Source organism: Acartia tonsa, chromosome 1 (genome assembly GCF_053477335.1).
Source record: "Acartia tonsa isolate MP-2025a chromosome 1, ASM5347733v1, whole genome shotgun sequence".
Lineage (NCBI taxonomy): Eukaryota > Metazoa > Arthropoda > Copepoda > Calanoida > Acartiidae > Acartia > Acartia tonsa.
Window position 1 is genome coordinate 6,382,601 of NC_137260.1, and position 18,711 is coordinate 6,401,311.

At 34.3% G+C, this 18,711-nt stretch overlaps 1 protein-coding gene across 3 annotated transcripts; it reads left to right on the plus strand.

Moving 5' to 3' along the window:
- Position 1: 1 nt before the first annotated feature.
- Positions 2 to 17,124, plus strand: Rad23 (UV excision repair protein Rad23). Of its 3 annotated transcripts, XR_013875255.1 has the most exons (11): positions 2 to 103; positions 1,291 to 1,384; positions 1,777 to 1,912; positions 2,380 to 2,458; positions 3,436 to 3,549; positions 4,053 to 4,211; positions 5,718 to 5,789; positions 6,219 to 6,314; positions 6,847 to 6,984; positions 7,189 to 7,797; positions 16,530 to 17,124. XR_013875255.1 is itself a non-coding variant. In XM_080149280.1 (10 exons), the coding sequence occupies exons 1-10, from the start codon at positions 38 to 40 to the stop codon at positions 16,027 to 16,029; spliced, it is 1,065 nt and encodes a 354-aa protein (XP_080005406.1). In that variant the 5' UTR covers positions 2 to 37; the 3' UTR covers positions 16,030 to 17,124. The 3 variants fall into 3 exon arrangements, 2 of the variants coding, with proteins under 2 accessions (XP_080005406.1, XP_080005300.1); XM_080149280.1 differs by lacking the exons at positions 5,718 to 5,789; positions 6,219 to 6,314; positions 6,847 to 6,984; positions 7,189 to 7,797 and adding exons at positions 12,773 to 12,844; positions 13,500 to 13,595; positions 15,287 to 15,424 and having other exon boundaries at positions 15,919 to 17,124; XM_080149174.1 differs by lacking the exon at positions 16,530 to 17,124 and having other exon boundaries at positions 7,189 to 8,392.
- Positions 17,125 to 18,711: the final 1,587 nt, after the last annotated feature.

The following is an 18,711-nucleotide window of genomic DNA, read 5'->3' on the forward strand; positions in this document are numbered from 1 at the left end:
AATCCCCCCGCGGACCTGGGATTGTACCTGCTTCACAATGCAGTTGACCCTGAAAAATCTTCAACAGCAGACTTTTACAGTAGAAATAGAAGCTGATCAAACTGTAAGTCTTATTTAGGTGGTTCTTTTAGGGAGTTGGTATTAGATGTTTAGTAATTTTATTTAAACTAGTATTAGAATTTAGTTGTGTTTATAATGGAGGTTACATGTTTTACTTACGAAAATCGATAAAGATTTCTATATTGGTGATTTTGTTATTATTAAGCATGTTTATTTGTTAGATTAGAATTTTGATGGTTTTTTTACCCTTTCAATGATTTGATATAATTCTCATTTCTTTGACCTAGATTTTTAATTAAGAGTAAAGTGACATACAAATGAATATTAAGTATACTTGGTTATTACGACAGGAGAAAAATTATCGTCAAATTAGGTTACTAACATGGACGTCATTTATTAGCCAGTTCTTTCATCCAGTTATTTTAGCCCACTACAAGTTTCACTTTATTAAAGAACATGAAAAGCTGGTGCAAGATCCAAGAAACAATATTTCCTGGGGAGTAAGGGAGGGGACAATGGGCAATTAATTCAATTTTAGAGTTCTAACTCAATATCTTTAAAACCAGATATATCTGGAAAATTCCAAAAATTTAGATATAGCAATCTTTATTATTTCTTTGTATAATAAGAAATTATCAAACACTGAAAGAAAAGTATTTAACATTAGGTTATCCTGTCTTATTTTCCTATGAATAGTCTGTAATTTATCATAAAAGGTACTGGCAGTAATAATACAATAATTGGAGTTTGTTTTCATATTTGAGAAGGGGTTGATTAGAATGGATAGTTACAGAAGTATCACAGTAGATATTCTGGTTATCCCACCCTTTCTCAGAAGAAAACTATTTTGTTTAAAAACCCAAATAAACTTGTTTTGAATTTTTTTTTAAATAGTCTGCTAGTATTTGTATTGGTTAGTTCAGTAAGATTCGTCTGCTTTGGGAATAATTTTTTTAGCGACATTCTTTGCGCTAGTACCCAAAGTCTTTGAAATTTGCCAAAATAATAAAAGTTGCAGGTGTTCTGGTACCCAAAGTCCAAGACTGTAAGAAGTCTGAATTTTAGATCCATTGTCCCCTCCCTTCCTCCCTGAATATTTCCTCTTTTTCTAGGTAAAGAGCTTAAAGCAAAAGATTGAGAGTGAGAAGGGCGCTAACGATAATCCCTTCAAATACTTGCTCAGCCCCTAGATTCTAGGGACAAAGTCACTAATCTTTTTTTTTTCTCTAGGTAAAGAGCTTAAAGCAAAAGATTGAGAGTGAGAAGGGCGCCAACGATTATCCATCCGCACATCAAAAACTTATCTATGCTGGTAAAATATTAGGTAAGAATCATTTTTCAGCAATAAGGGTTCAGTGGTTCATAATCAGTTTTTATATCATTGGTCCTATTCTTCTTCTCATTTTCTGAAGGCAAGTCGATATCCACTTTCAGTTTAATTTTGGAAAGGAAAATGGAATAAATTTTTTTTGGGGGGTGGCCTTTTTATTTTAAGGCGATATCTCTTGGGAAGGGTGAGGTTCTCCACCCCTCTCATATTAAGAATAATATTTATAAACCTGGAAGCTTCACTTTAAAGGAGAACCATATCATTTCAGTGGTTATTTACATTCAGACACACACACATAAATAAAGCAATTTTAGAAATCTTACTTTTGTAACTTCCTGGAAAAATGGATGAATTACAATTTTGTATAAAGTTTTTTTTTATTTTAGTTGACGATGAACCCCTTACAAAATACAATATTGATGAGAAGAAATTCATTGTGGTCATGGTGACAAAGCCAAAGGCTGCCCCCGCACCAGCCGCGCCCGCGGCAGAAGCTGCAGCACCTGCCGCCGCAGCCCCCAGGCACAGATATTTAAACTTTAATTAATCAAGAATAGATTTTTGTGATAAGGATTAAAACTGTAACATGGACTATTATGAATGTTTTATAGTATCGAACCTGTTTGAAATCATAGTCATTACGCGCATTTTTACAAACGTTGAAGGATCAGTGCCAAAAAAAAAGCCACACGGAGCACATACACTTTTAACAAGATCATTAAACATTAGGTAATATACATTAAAATACCCCTTTAAAAAATATCCCTTTGATATTTATTCCTCGAGACAATAACTGAAACGACAAAGCTAATATTGGTTGATTCACATCTACAAGAGAGAAAATAAACTCAAAATGATTGCTAAAATCGAAATATATCTTCATGTCTTAGAATTGTATATTATTTTAAAAATAGGTTGAAAACATACTAACTTTTAAATAACTCTGGTTATCACAAATGATCATTTAAATATGTGTGTTGACTATCTAGTACTCCTTCTGCAACAACACCCAGCACTCCCGCCACACCTACAGCAGCCACAACGCCTTCAACACCCGCAGCACCCACGGTGAGAATTTAGGATTTGATCACTTAAAAAATTGCTATCCTGTCTAGGGATGGGAATCCGTCGAATTTTTGGGCCGGATTCGGATTCCGGATTCTGAAGGAATCCGTCAAAAAAAGTGACGGATTCTTGCGGATTCCGGATTCTTATTTTTGGCGGATTCCGGATTCTAGCAGTATTTTAAAAGGCCGTCCGTCACAGAGGGATAGCTTTTTTCGTTAATTTATCACTATGTTACTTGGTTGAAGCCTTGATTTGTTTAAAGTGTTTACATCACATTAGTAATTATTAAAATTTGTTATGTAGAAATTTTTTTTTTGATCTTTGCCTTCAAACAGAGGGAGTTGTAAGAAAAAAGACGGTAATTTAAGCCTACCAATTTAGAATCCGGAATCCGCTATAAAAAACGGATTCCGGATCCGGATTCGGATTCCAAAATTGGCCGAAAATTGGGCGGATTCCGGATTCGGATTCCGGATCCGGATTCCCATCACTAATCCTGTCAAGTAATGCTTTTTGTTTGTCCATTAAGATCTCGGTAACGATGAATAAGTTTACCATTTATGGTAAGCATCACTTAGTTTCTAGGATGGGTTTAGGCTACTGCTGCTATATGTAGCACGTGACACTAATAGTGAGAGGATGGGAAGTGTTTTGGCCTATACTTCAGGAACAATTCATTGTCATACACAGTTTGGACATTCTGACAAATTGAGTTAATCAAAGGGTCGGTTGTCTCTTGGAATGTTACTTAACATATCCTATATCCTATAGTGTGTGTTGGAGTATCGCATTCCATTGGGTACATGGCATTTTTACAACCAGCAGAAATATAGCAAGATTTTTATGTCAAAATGTAAAAAAAACTCCGCTCAAAATTACAAGCGGATGAAGCTCTGGGTTCTCTGGATAATCCCTTGAAATCGAAGGAAAACTCCACCCCAATGAGCTGAGGTGATTAAAATAACTATTTATTTCAGGAATCCTCGACCCCCGCAGCTGATGGTGGAGCCCTTGGCGGAGATATTGTAGTTGGAGAGCAGCTCAACTCTATGATACAAAATATTATGGATATGGGCTATGAGAGAAGTCAGGTAGGAAAAAAATGTATTTACTTAAGGGGTATTTTCCCCTCTATTTTTTTTAACCCAAGGACAATAAAACACGCGCTAATGTTTTCAATACTCTTTATCTAATTCAGTTTACCCCCTCCCACATTTTTTTAATTTTTCCCCCCAAATGGAGGAGAAAAACTAGAAATAAAGTTTTCAGGATTGTTGATTTCTTTATTCCCCCCCCCCCCCCCCCTTCAGACAGTCGGGACAAACAGACAACAACAGTTAAAAGCACTAATAATAACATTATGCCTTATCGTCCAATAATCATTGAAAAAAAAACTATGATAATAGGAAAAATATGCCATATAAATACTTAACAGTGTGGATGTCATTTCTAAAAAAATCAACTAGTTGAATTAATACTTATTGTCACAAAAAATCACTGTGCAATGTTTTTAAATAAATAGGCGATTCTAACATAACGTTGCATTGTTAATAAGAAACCTCATAGGTGTATAATAATTATGTTTGTTGACTAGGTGGAAGCTGCCCTGCGCGCCAGCTTCAACAACCCCGACAGAGCTGTTGAATACTTGCTGACGGGCATTCCGGCCACAGCAGCTGCCGACCTTGGCGGTGCCGCCGCTTCCCCAGCAGCCGCGGCTGCAGGCGCACCAGCAGTCGCAGCTGCCGCACAGGTAAATATATTTCCACTATGTTAGGAGCCCGGGCCTTCTGTCCCTCGGGGCCAACAAAACTTTAATTAATCTTACAATTTTTTGTTTTCTTTCCTCGGTAAGCTGTCTAATACGATGCGATAAATATTTGTTTAAGGGGGGGGGGGGATTTAATGCAACCATCTCGTAATCAATGTATAAATGGCACTTAGAATTCGAATTTTGATCTAAAATTCTGCATTAGTAATCATTGGTAGGTCTATTTTCCCTAAATCGAACAAAAAGTTGGAAAAATAACGGCTAACAGCTGGCGGCTCAGCAGTTTAGCCATTTTTGGGGCTATTTTCAATGCAAATCATCACGAAACCTATCTCCACATAATACTATTATCTGCTCCAAAATGTTTTCAAACGGTTTTAGCCGGTAGTTGCTGGTACTAGAAATCTGAAAATGTTGTTTTTGTATCATTTCACATGATTTAAAGCAAAAATATGTTTCAAAAAGTTGATTCCTACGTAATTTATGACAGATTTGCCCTAAAAATAGCAAAAAAACGGCTAAACGGCTGAGCCGTTAACCGTTACTTTTACAACTTTTTTGTTCGATTTAGGGAAAATAGACCTACCAAGGATTACTCATGCAGAATTTTAGATCAAAATTCGAATTCTAAGTGCCATTTATACATTGATTACGAGATGGTTGCATTAAAAAACCCCCCCTTATGTGGAAGTGTAGCTTTCCTTTTATTTTGAATGCCAGTACTAACTGGACTGGCTGTAAATTATTTATCTCATTCTTTGAAACTAGGAACTTTAGTAGGTGAAAAATATCACTGAATATCAGTTGAATAGAAAAATGATGCGTGATTTTCATACACTTCTTTATTCTGATAGAAATTTGACCATCTGATGAAAATGGTCAAATTTCCATCAGAATAAAGAATAAGTAAACGAATAATAATCAAATCTTGAATTTTTAAATGTGCAAGAATAACAAATGATACCTACCTAATTTAAAATTGTGAATAAAGTGAGAAAATAAAACATGCGAAGAAGTTAAAAACCCTTCATCAGGCTCATGTACTGAGATTTGGTATTGCGAGTGATCTTCAAGGGAGAAACAAAGGGAGGACTTTCTAGAATCTACACGTCCACTTGGTGCAAGCCCCTGGTTTACTTAGTGGACACACAATACCATTTATGTTTTTGGTGATTCTGATATAAAACTAGAGATAAAAGACTAATAAATAATTCATTTCTAGTTTTATATCAGCTTTACTGGACTCTAAAAAGCCATTGAGAACCCCCTTTGCCTTTCTAATATTAATATTTCTAGGGAGGAGGGTCTGCCCCCGGAGCTAGAGAGAACCCTCTTGCCTTTATAATATTAATATTTCTAGGGAGGAGAGACTGCCCCCGGAGCGTGAGAGAACCCCCTTGCCTTTCTAATATTAATATTTCTAGGGAGGAGAGTCTGCCCCCGGAGCTAGAGAGAACCCCCTTGCCTTTCTAATATTAATATTTCTAGGGAGGAGAGTCTGCTCCCGGAGCTGGAGAGAACCCCCTTGCCTTTCTCAGAGAGCACGAAATGTTTAATCAGGTAAAAGAATGTAATTTACTTGCTCCGTCGGTCTGGCGGTGCTTTTCAAAAGACAAAAATGTAAACGATTCCGTGATTTCTTTATGTGTATCTTCTTGTTTATGGTCCCTCAACTTCTGCTCTTGTCGGGTTGTCAATCCTTGATCTTTTTGCATCGCTTCTTCGTGTCATTCTTGTTCATCAATAAACTAGCAGCTGAGCCCTAGCATTAAGGGTCTCTCTATTCTAAGTGAGAAGATAAATAGAATAAAACAATCACAAGTCTTGAATTTTAGAAATAAAATAGCATAAAACCTTACTGGGACCTATGAGAGGCTTCTTCAACAAGGAGAACTCAATCAGTTCAGTAGTTATTGAAATCCTAAGCTTTAGACAAAAAAACCTTATTACGTACTTTATATAATAGGATAATGTTTTATTTCTATTAAGATCCGTGCAGTAATTCAGCAGAACCCAAATATGTTGCCAGCCATGCTCCAGCAAATTGGTTCATCCAACCCACAGCTACTACAGATTATCTCTCAGGTATACAGATGGACAGATAGGCATACAGATGGACAGATAGACATGCAGTGCAGATAGATAGCATGCTCCAACAAATTGGTTCATCCAACCCACTGCTACTACAGATTATCTCTCAGGTATATAGATGGACATATAGATAGACATGCAGATGGACATGTAGTTAAATGGCCATGCTCCAGCAAATTGGTTCATCCAACCCACAGCTACTACAGATTATCTCTCAGGTATACAGATGGACATACAGATAGACATGTAGATAGATAGCCATACTCCAACAAATTGGGTCATCCAACCCACAGCTACTACAGATTATCTCTTAGGTATACAGATGGAAATCTTCATGAGAAAATAAAAAAATAATGTTTGGAAAGTTAATAGGATGTATTAATATCAAAATGTTCAATTAACTCAAAGCTGTTATGCTTTGTAAGGTTATATTTAAGTGGACTTAAAAACATCAATTAACACTTTTTAAAATATCCTTGCAGCAAATATTTTTGAGTTCTATACTTAACCTTTTACTTAATTTCAGAACCAGGAAGCATTCATCCGAATGATAAACGAGACTGAGGGCGAGGGTGGTGAGGGTGAGCTGGAGGGAGGAGAGGGAGGTCTGGACCAACCCGGAGTCATCCAGGTCTCTCCGCAGGACAAGGAGGCTATTGAGAGGGTAAATATTATAGGAAGTAGTATGGGTATTTTGTCTAAAGCTTAAGATCTTTATAACTACTGAAGTCCCAGACAGACATTTGTTGATACTTTTTTCGTCAAATTAGACAACTTTGAATCATTTCAGACAAACTTTTTAAAAACGAACTCTTACATATTTGCACTTCTAAATATTTCAATAAACTTTAAAAATGTTTTATTTCAGTTGAAAGCCCTTGGATTTCCCGAGCACCTTGTCATCCAGGCATATTTTGCCTGTGAGAAAAATGAAAATCTGGCCGCAAATTTTCTATTATCCCAAGGATTTGATGATTAAAAGAAAAATATTTTACATAACAACATCTCCATCAGTTTAAATAATAGAAGTTACTATGATATGTAATAATTTTAAAAAGAACTACACACACATATACATAATACTGGTTCCATGACACATTAGTTGCAGTAATATCACACTAAGGTACACATCTGTTACTAAACTGTGATGCTACTGTGACTTGTGGACTGTGGGAACCGCAAGAACAATTTTGTTGGTGAATTCTGTGATTGTTTCCTGCTTGTCCGTTATTCTGTCCTTCACACTCCTATGCTCCTTAATCAAAAATATATACTTCGCTAATATCTATTTATCTTATTGATAATAAATGTAATTTTTCTCTATTTTTAAGTTATTCCTAGCCATAGATAAAACCCCCTGTTTAAATATTTATCAAGTTATACGACACTAAAATGTTGAAAAATTTAAGTAAAAATATTCTTTGCTATTTAGGTTTTACTGAAAATTCTTTTATGATTTTTAAATTTCATGATTTAGGTCTACTTAAAGCTTTTTAATTTAATATTAAATATTAAATGTTTCATTATCGTAGTGATTTTTTATAAAAAGAAAACTTTTAGTTTTTAAGTCAAAATTCCAAATGTATTTATTAAAAATTACAAATAGAAATCCTATTTTAATCAATATTTAAAATTCTACTAAGTCCTATGTAATAGTCATATTTAACATGTTAATTGTGTAAGAAGTAATTATAAAAAAAACCTGAATTGCTTTATTTCTAAGTAATGAAATATTTCTGTTTTGTTCCAAACAACTTGTTTTTTTTATTTAAAGGAGGCATGCAGAAAATACACCATTCCAACTGCTGAAAAACTGCCATATGTAGACTTAATACCCCAAATTTGTAGCCTCCGGCTTAAATAACAATTTAAGATGCCTAGGTTTAACTTTTTTTTGTTATTAGAGATGAAGGCTTTAAAATTTGGGGTATGGGTCTACTTATGGTAGTTTTTCAGCAGATAGAGCGGTGTATTTCCTGCAGGCTTCCTTTAACATGGAACATTCATTTTAGTTTTTGTTTTAATTTAGTTTTCTACATATTAATTTTTCAATAAAAATTGTGATGATATAATTGTGTTTTGTTTATTTACTTCATAGAATTTGTATTTAAGTAGTTGAATGCACGTTTGTCCAGTCCAGGGATGGAGGGGGCATTAGACTGTTTATTACACTAGTCCACAAAGTTTTATAATAACTTTTTCTTGTTCGCTGTGTTACCAACTTATATTGAATTTTGATTGGATGGTTCATTAGGTCCTGAAGTTTCAACCACAGATTGTAATCTTCAGAAGGGGTGTTTTTACTGAGTATTATCATTCATTAAGGATGTAGTACATTAATTTATCGACCATGGTCTTATCCCGTTAGATCCCTGGTGTTTGTCTGATTTTAGTAGGAAAGCTAATCCTTAATCTATTTCGATTGGTCTGTCCGTCTGTAACTCTATTTAGGAAAATGGGAATTAATCTGCTATTATGTAAGACAGAAGGCTAATTTTCAATACCAATTTGCATTTAGTTTTTGACTTGCTTGGTCTGTCGGTCTGTTACTAAATGGTACAAATTAACTTTTAAGAATACACCGATGATTCGACACTTCCATAAGAAATAATATACATAAAATTTATTGGACCATTGCATGGGAAGGAAACGAAGTAGCGGGTTTTGTTGTATTTTCACAGTAGCTTTTGATATTTTTGTTAGGTTAGGTAAATGTTAATGATTGCCCCGCATTGGATAGAATCAAATAGGAGAAAAACTACTGTGAAAACACGACTAAACCCGCTACTCCGTTTTCTTTCCACGATTTAAGTTATTTGTAAAAAAAAAACTTAATATTTTGAAAAATCCTCAGCCAAGCCGCTTGGTATGAAAATTAAATGAACAAAAATTCAACGCTAAACCGATTATAATGAAATGAAAAGACGAGTAAAGTGCTACTTCTACGCTTTGTTAATAGTACCATTTTGTTACAGGAATCATCATTTTAAGTTTGAAATAGTTAGAACAATACTAAAATGCTTAAAATAATCCATCAATTACAAACGTACGGATCTTACCTAAATATTAAAAAGCTTAGCTTTTAAAGTTTGATTTCAGTGTAGTGGCGTGCCCAACTTATTACCAGAGATGGGTTTTTAATAGATGCCGCGTTTTTTCTCGACATTTTTTACGCTATGAATAACAAGCGCGGCATTCGCGAAATCTAAACAAGAAGACAACTATTTATTTAATTATTTCGCTTTTGTTGGTAGAGCCTTTTTAAAAGAAAAACAAAGGGGGGGGGGGGGTTTAATGCAACCATCTCGTAATCAATGTATAAATGGCACTTAAAATTGGAATTTTGATCTGAAATTTTGCATGAGTAATCCTTGGTAGGTCTATTTTCCCTAAATCGAACAAAAAGCTGAAAAAGTATCGGCTAACGGCTGGCGGCTCATCCATATAGCCATTTGTTGGGTATTTTCAAGCGAAATCCATCACGAAACCTCTCTCCACATAATGCTCTTTTCCAATCCAAATGTTTTCAAATGGTTCTAGCCGGTAGTTGCTGGTACTAGAAATCTAAAAAATGTTATTTTGTATCATTTCACATGATTTAAAGCAAAAATATGTTTCAAAAAGTTGATTTCTACGTAATTTATGACAGATTTGCCCTAAAAATAGCCAAAAAACGGCAAAACAGCTGAGCCGTTACTTTTCAACTTTTTTTTCAATTTAGGGAAAATAGACCTACCAAGGATTACTCATGCAAAATTTCAGATCAAAATTCGAATTTTAAGTGCCATTTATACATTGATTACGAGATGGTTGCATTAAACCCCCCCCCCCCCCTTATCTTAAATCCATTTTTGCTGCATATTAATTAATATATCTTTTAAGAGCTATATTAGACATTATACAAATGGCTAAAATGATAATTTTTAAAATTTGAATTCTTAAGTTGTATACTCTGTTTAGATTTCGCGAATGCCGCGCTTGTTATTCATAGCGTAAAAAATGTCTCGAAAAAACGCGGCATCTTTTAAAAACCCATCTCAGAGGGATGTAAAACAAGGGTAAGGCAGACCTTCCTAATATCATGTTTTAAAAGGGGCGTTGATACCACCATTCTGCACGACACTCTGTTTTATCTTGATTAAACATTTACACACACATTCAGTGCTTTAATTTCCAGTATCTATAGAGATTCATAATTTAAAACACTACTAAATCCTTATAATAAAGGATCTCGCCAACTGCTGAACCGTACGGGTTCTGCTTAAAAGCAGGGGCGTCCAAGCTTTTTATTTTGGGGGGGTAAACATTTTTGAAGGGGGGGGGGTAAAATGGCGCGCGAAGCGGGCCGCAAATTTTTTTTACCCCCCCCCAAAAAAATTTTTACCCCGGGGGTAAAATTTGCTTGGGGGGGGGGGTAATTACCCCCCTGAAATCTATTGGCATGGGTAAATTTAGTAGGAAGACGTTGATTTTTCAAGATAACTGTGAAATACTTTTATTTAGGTATTTTACTTTACTAAATTTCATGTAAAGTAAAAATTTTTGTATATCCAACCGATTTTTGTCAAAAGGAATTTCAAATGCACATGGTTAATGTTTCTTTTATTACTTATGTTATAGCAATTATTTATATTATATACACTTCAATTTCTTGTTTTAACAATTGAAATCCATCTCGACGAAAAACCGCACAAAAAATTTGACTTAATATGAATTTTAGAAAATTAAATTTTCTAAATAAAAGTATTTCAGAGTAATCTTGAAAAATCAACGTCTTCCTACCTAAAATGCGCATTAAATCCTCGGGAACGGCAAAAACGTAAAAAATTCCGCCTTTGGCAGTGAATAACGGCAAAAAGGTTCGGTTTTTGCGGTTTTTGCATAAATAACAAATGATGTATCTTGAAAAGTTTTACAAAAATGAAGAAATAGTCTATGGCCTTAAAACGACTCCTTCCTCCCAAAAATGGGCAAAAACCATCATTTTTCAAAAACATGCACAGTGTGTCCCAAAAGTGTAAAATTTTGTAAAATAGGCAAATATTATTGTTATTAGTCAAAATCTGTATCTATTTGACAGTTTTAATTAACTTCAAAATAGAAAAAAAATTTAAAAAAAAAACAAAAATTTTTTTTCTCTTTTTTTGAAAATACAGGGTGTCCAAAAAATAGGAAAATATTGATCTGGTCAGAAAACACTATGGCCAAACATACTAAGACCCATATTAGAGTAATTTGAAAAAAATAGCCAATTTGGACCAAGTTTAAGCTCTACAGACACAAAAATCACATTTAAATTGTGTTCCAAAATGAAATTTGACAACCTTATAGTCCCGGGTCCTCCGAACCGTTATATACCACATATGCCCACATATAAAACACAGGATTTAAGCCAAAAAAATGATTTTTTTGGACAGGTATTTTGGATATTACGCTAGATATCCAAAATACACTTTTTGTTGGACACCCTGTAAAATTAGAGTTTTGGCCAAAATAGCATTATGTGCGCTTTTTACATGAATAAACGATCATTTTGGTATAATAAAATGTATAGATTGGATGTAAGATTGATGAAAAAATTAATTTTTAAAATTGTGAAAAAATAGGTGTTTTTTACATTTTTGTTACCTACCTTCATAGATAGCTAGATATCTAGACATCCAGGGACTCTGAAACTTTTTTTGGCCATCCAGCATCCTTGAATGACCCAACGGACCAAAATATAGAGTATTAACAAAATCGGAGAGGTAGTGCAGAAAAGTGGTACATTTGGCAAATAATGCACCAGGAATAAAAATTTCCTAAAATTATTTTTACGTATTACGAAAGTGGCAACTTTCAAAATTTTTTTTTTTAAATGGGAAAGTGGAATTTTTCACAGGGAATTAGCTCCATTGTGTCGTTTCCCCCATACCTTTTTAGGGGGGATTTTTTTTCAAGAAAAACTATCCACAGCTTGAGGGACCCCCCCTTGCCTTTCTAATATTAAGATTTCTAGGGAGGAGAGTCTGTCCCCGGAGCTAGAGAGAATCCCCCCTTGCCTTTCTAATATTAATATTTCTAGGGAGGAGAGTCTGTCCCCGGAGCTAGAGAGAACCCCCTTGCCTTTCTAATTTAATATTTCTAGGGAGGAGAGTCTGCCCCCGGAGCTGGAGAGAACCCCCCTTGCCTTTCTAATATTTCTAGGGAGGAGAGTCTGCCCCTGGAGCTAGAGAGAACCCCCCCCCCCCTTGTCTTTCTAATATTAATATTTCTAGGTAAGAGAGTCTGCCCCTGGAGCTAGAGAGAACCCCCCCCCCTTGCCTTTCTAATATTAATATTTCTAGGGAGGAGAGTCTGCCCCCGGCTAGAGAGAACCCCCTTGTCTTTCTAATATTAATATTTCTAGGGAGGAGAGTCTGCCCCTGGAGCTGGAGAGAACCCCCTTGTCTTTCTAATATTAATATTTCTAGGGAGGAGAGTCTGCCCCCGGAGCTGGAGAGAACCCCCTTGCCTTTCTCAGAGAGCACGAAATGTTTAATCAGGTAAAAGAATGTAATTTACTTGGTCCGTCGGTCTGGCGGTCCTGATTAAAAAGCATAAGTATATTTAATGTATAAGGTTTCGTGATTTCTTTCTCTTTTTATGGTCACCCATTATTTGCTCTACAACTATTTTTGTCCAGTCGTCAATGCTTGATTTTTGTTGCTTCGCTACTTCTTGATGTTGTCATCTTTGTTCATCAATAAAGGGGGGAGGCGGATGTGCCACTTTTTGAAACCAAAAGTAAAACGTGCATGATCTCAGCCCATAAAAGAGTTACAGCTCTAAAATTCTGCTCAGCAGATGCTGTTGTGCAGAATTTTAGAGCTGTAACTCTTTTATGGGCTGAGATCATGCACGTTTTACTTTTGGTTTCAAAAAGTGGCACATCCGCCTCCCCCCTTTTAGTTTTTATCGACACATTATTACTTGGAAATTGTACCAGATTTTCTTTTACTATGAAAAAGTGATGCTCGCGCCGCAGCTGACTAAAATAACAATACCCCCTTAACCCTATCCACTCCCTTACTACTGGATAAAAGAACAGACCAATAAATGAGAATAAATGAGGTCCTTATTAGCAAGCTAAATTGACAACAATTTTTTGCCTGTCAATATTTTAATGTATATCTTATATCCATATTTTTTTCTTTATAGATCCGTGCAGTAATTCAGCAGAACCCAAATATGTTGCCAGCTATGCTCCAGCAAATTGGTTCATCCAACCCACAACTACTACAGATTATCTCTCAGGTATACAGATGCACTATGTTCCTGACAGTGACAAAAAATCGATTTTTACATTTTGGAAAATACACTTTTAAACAATTGTTTAGTAATATACACAAGTTTTTTGAAATAAAGCCGAAAGAATTAGCTCTTTACTATGAAAAATAAGAATTTGATGTGTAATTACACCAGAGGTTTGGAATTAAGTTCCTTTTCATCATAGTAAACAACTATTTTTTCGGTCAACTAAACTACATTTCAAATCAGTGTGGACCCTTTATTTTTAAAGCTATTTTTGAGTATTATATATTTTTGGAATCAGTATATAATAATTTATACGTTTAGCCTTTAAAAGAAGTCAAATCTCCATTTTTTGTTGTAATTGTTGGTACTTTTCTAGACATACCCGTTTCTTGTAAGATAAACAATTTTCTTGAAATGAAAATTTTACGTTTGGGTCCAGAACTAAAAATGGCAAAGGATGGCAATAAAATCCTCTCGTATGAGTAAATTAGAACTATGTATAATGTCATAGAACCTTAGCCTAATCTTCCGAAATCTTGCGAAGTTTGCTTTTTCAAGCTCTTAAGTAACTAGGGTTAACCAAAAAAATAACAATTTTTTAAGTCATAAAAGTAATATATATTTCTTATTACTTAAAACACCTATTCAATTAAACTTAAAGTAAAGAAAAGTTTTAAAATCAAATAAATGATTATCTAATAATGTTTAAGCTCTTATCTGAACTATCATACCTTTTTATTAGGGGGATCTTATTGCCAGGGTTTCGGATCCGCATTGATTTTATGCGGATCCGGATCCTCAAAATTTGGTCAGTGCGGATCCGGATCCTCAAAATTTGGTCAGTGCGGATCCGGATCCGGATGCGGATCCGGATCCGGATCCGGATCTTTGACAATAAAAATAAAATCACCAAATTTTTCAAGTCTGAACCTAAACCTTAAAGATTGGCTCTCATCAAGAGAATGTCTGAGATTTTATATAAATTTAGGTAGATTTTTCCATTTTTTCCGCCTTTTTTGGAGTCTAAGGATCCGGATCCGCATTTTTTGGAGTCTAAGGATCCGGATCCTTGGACTCAAAAATATGCGGATCCTTGCGGATCCGGATCCAGATCCGGATCCGAAACCCTGCTTATTGCTTTTTAAATAAAATTTCATCAAAATGTTCAAATATACACTCTCTATGATTTTTTGTCAATTTTCGGGATTTCTTGAACACAGTGAGATGGACAGATAGATAGACAGATAGACATGTAGATAGATAGCCATACTCCAACAAATTGGTTCATCCAACCCACAGCTACTACAGATTATCTCTCAGGTATACAAACAATTACTACAGATTATCTCTCAGGTATACAGATGGACAGACATAGAGACGGACAGATAGACATGCAGATGGACATGTAGGTAAATGGCCATACTCCAACAAATTCGTTCATCCAACCCTCAGCTACTACAGATTATCTCTCAGGTATACAGATGGAAATCCATTATGAAAAAATAAAAAAATAATGTTTGGAAAGTTAATGGGATGGATTGATATCAAAATGTTCAATCAACTCAAAGCTGTTATGCTTTGAAGGTTTACATTAAAGTGGACTTAAAAACATCAATTAACACTTTTTAAAATATCCTTGCAGCAAATATTTTTGAGTTCTATACTTATCTTAACCTTTTACTTAATTTCAGAACCAGGAAGCATTCATCCGAATGATAAACGAGACTGAGGGCGAGGGTGGTGAGGGTGAGCTGGAGGGAGGAGAGGGAGGTCTGGACCAACCTGGAGTCATCCAGGTCTCTCCGCAGGACAAGGAGGCCATTGAGAGGGTAAGTATTATAGAAAGTAGTATGGGTATTTTGTCTGAAGCTTAAGATTTTAATAACTGCTGAAGGGATTGAGTTTTTTATTTAAGGCTATTTCATGTTTAGATTTAAGTCTTGGGATGGTTTTAGGCTATTTTTCAGCTCCTTTCTGAACTTTTGATTACAGAGGCCCTAGATGCTTGGTGCGAAGCCGCTAGTATTTGATAATTAGCGGCTAATTAGTGGACCTTAGTGGCATTTTAGGGAAAGAGAAAAAGTAAAAAATGGGAGTGATTATTCTTCTACAAGAGCAACCCTCCACCATATAGTCATAAGCTATCAATATAAATATAGTAAGCTTCACTGTAAAAAAGGACCAAAACGGTTGAGCGGTTAGCGAGAGCCTTTGCTACACACAGACAGACGTCACATTATTTATTGCTATTTTTCGACAAATTACTTAGACATTTTTTAATCATTTGAGACAACCTTTTAAAACTTTGAAATTTTTTTTTCAGTTGAAAGCCCTTGGATTTCCCGAGCACCTTGTCATCCAGGCATATTTTGCCTGTGAGAAAAATGAAAATCTGGCCGCAAATTTTCTATTATCCCAAGGATTTGATGATTAAAAGAAAAATATTTTACATAACAACATCTCCATCAGTTTAAATAATAGAAGTTACTATGATATGTAATAATTTTAAAAAGAACTACACACACATATACATAATACTGGTTCTATGACACATTAGTTGCAGTAATATCACACTAAGGTACACATCTGTTACTAAACTGTGATGCTACTGTGACTTGTGGACTTTGGGAACTGCAAGAACAATTTTGTTGGTGAATTCTGTGATTGTTTCCTGCTTGTCCGTTATTCTGTCCTTCACACTCCTAGGCTCCTTAATCAATAATATATACTTCGCTAATATCTATTTATCTTATAAATAAATGTAATTTTTCTCTATTTTTAAGTTATTCCTAGCCATAGATAAAAACCCCCTGTTTAAATATTTATCAAGTTATACGACACTAAAATGTTGAAAAATTTAAGTAATAATAATATGCGAAATTTAGGTTTTAACTGAAAATTCTTTGTTTTTTTTATTTCATTATTTACGATTAGGTCTAGAGCTTAAAGCTTTTTAATTTAATTTTAATTATTAAATTTTCATTATCATAGTGATTTTTTTATAAAGAGAAAACTTTGGGTTTAATGTCAAAATTCCAAAATGTATTTATTAAAAATTACAAATAGAAATCCTATTTTAATCAATATTTAAAAATCTACTAAGTCCTATGAAATAGTCATATTTAACATGTTAATTGTGTAAGAAGTAATTATAAAAAAACCTGAATTACTTTATTTCTAAGTAATGAAATATTTCTGTTTTGTTCCAAAGAACTTGTTTTTTTTATTTAAAGGATGCCTGCAGAAAATACACCAATCCAACCGCTAAAAAACTGCTATATGTAGACCCAATACCCCAAATTTGTAGCCTCCAGCTTAAATAACAAATTAAAATGCCTAGGTATAACTTGTTTTGTTATTACAGATAAAGGCTTCAAATTTAAGATGTTAGGTCTACTTAGGGCAGCTTTTGAGCAGCTAGAGCGGTGTATTTCCTGCGGCTTCCTTTAACATGGAACATTCATTTTAGTTTTTGTTTTAATTTAGTTTTTTACTTATTAATTTTTCAATAAAAATTGTGATGATATAATTGTGTTTTGTTTATTTATTACATAGAATTTGTTTTTAAGTAGTTGGATGCATGTTTGTCCAGGGAGGGAGGGGACTTTGGGTTGTTTATTACACTAGTCCACAAAGGTTTATATATAATACTTTTTATTTTTCGTTGTATTGACAATTACGGCGTCTTTTATTTTATTTTGATTGGTTGGTTCATTAAGTTCAGTGTCATAACGTTTTAACCACTGATTGTAATCTTCAGAAGGGGTGTTTTTGAGTATTATCATTATGGATGTAGTACATTAATTTATCGACCATGGTCTTATCCCTTTAAATCTCTGGTGTTTGTCTGATTTTAGTAGAAAAGCTTCTCATTAATTTATTTCGTCTGTCCTTCTGTAACTCTATTTAGGAAAATGGGAATTAATTTGCTATTATATAAGATAGAATGCTAATTTCCAATACCAATGTGCATTTAGTATTTGACTTACTTGGTCTGTTATTAATGGTACAAATTAACTTTTAAGAATACATCGATGATTCGACATTTCCATAAGAAATAATATACATAAAATTTATTGGACCATGGGAAGGAAACGAAGTAGCGGGCTTTGTTGTATTTTCACAGTAGCTTTTGATATTTTTGTTAAGTTAGGTAAATGTTAATGATTGCCCCGCATTGGATAGAATCAAATTGGAGAAAAACTACTGTGAAAACACGACTAAACCCGCTACTCCGTTTTCTTTCCATGATTTAAGTTATTTGTAAAAAAAAAACTTAATATTTTGAAAAATCCTCAGCCAAGCCGCTTGGTATGAAAATTAAATGAACAAAAATTCAACGCTAAACCGATTATAATGAAATGAAAAGACGAGTAAAGTGCTACTTCTACGCTTTGTTAATTGTACCATTCTGTTACAGGAATCATCATTTTAAGTTTGAAATCGTTAGAACAATTCTAAAATTCCTAAATTAGAAATCAGCTATCCGTTACAAACATACGGATCTTACCTAAATATTAAAAAGCTTTGAATTGCTTTTAAAGTTTGATTTCAGTGTAGTGGCGTGCCCAACTTATTACCAGAGGGGATGTGAATCAATATGGGAGGAAGGGGGGGGGGGGGGAAAGGGTAAGGCAGACCTTCCTAATATTATGTTTTAAAAGGGGCGTTTATACCACCATTCTGCACGACACTGTTTTTTATCTTGATTAAACATTCATACACAATCAATACACAGTAATGCTTAAATTTTCAGTATCGATAGAGATTCATAATTTAAAACACTACTAAATCCTTATAATAAAGTAACAGGATGTCTGTCGGGTTGTACCGAAGTATCTCGCTAACTGCTGAACCGAACGGGATCTGCTTAAAAGGGTTACTGTTTTAAAAAATGTAAAATGGAGTTAATAACTAATAAATGGGGTTATTACTTCATCTAATAATCCAAAAATGTCCTTAAATCTTAAAACAAATGTACATTCGTTCTATTAATAAAAAAAAATAATGAATTCAGTGAAAAATATATGAAATTTTTTTTGGAAAAAGATATATAGACAAAATTTTGATTCGAACTATCCGCAATAGATGCACGGTTTAACTTAAGCACAAAAGA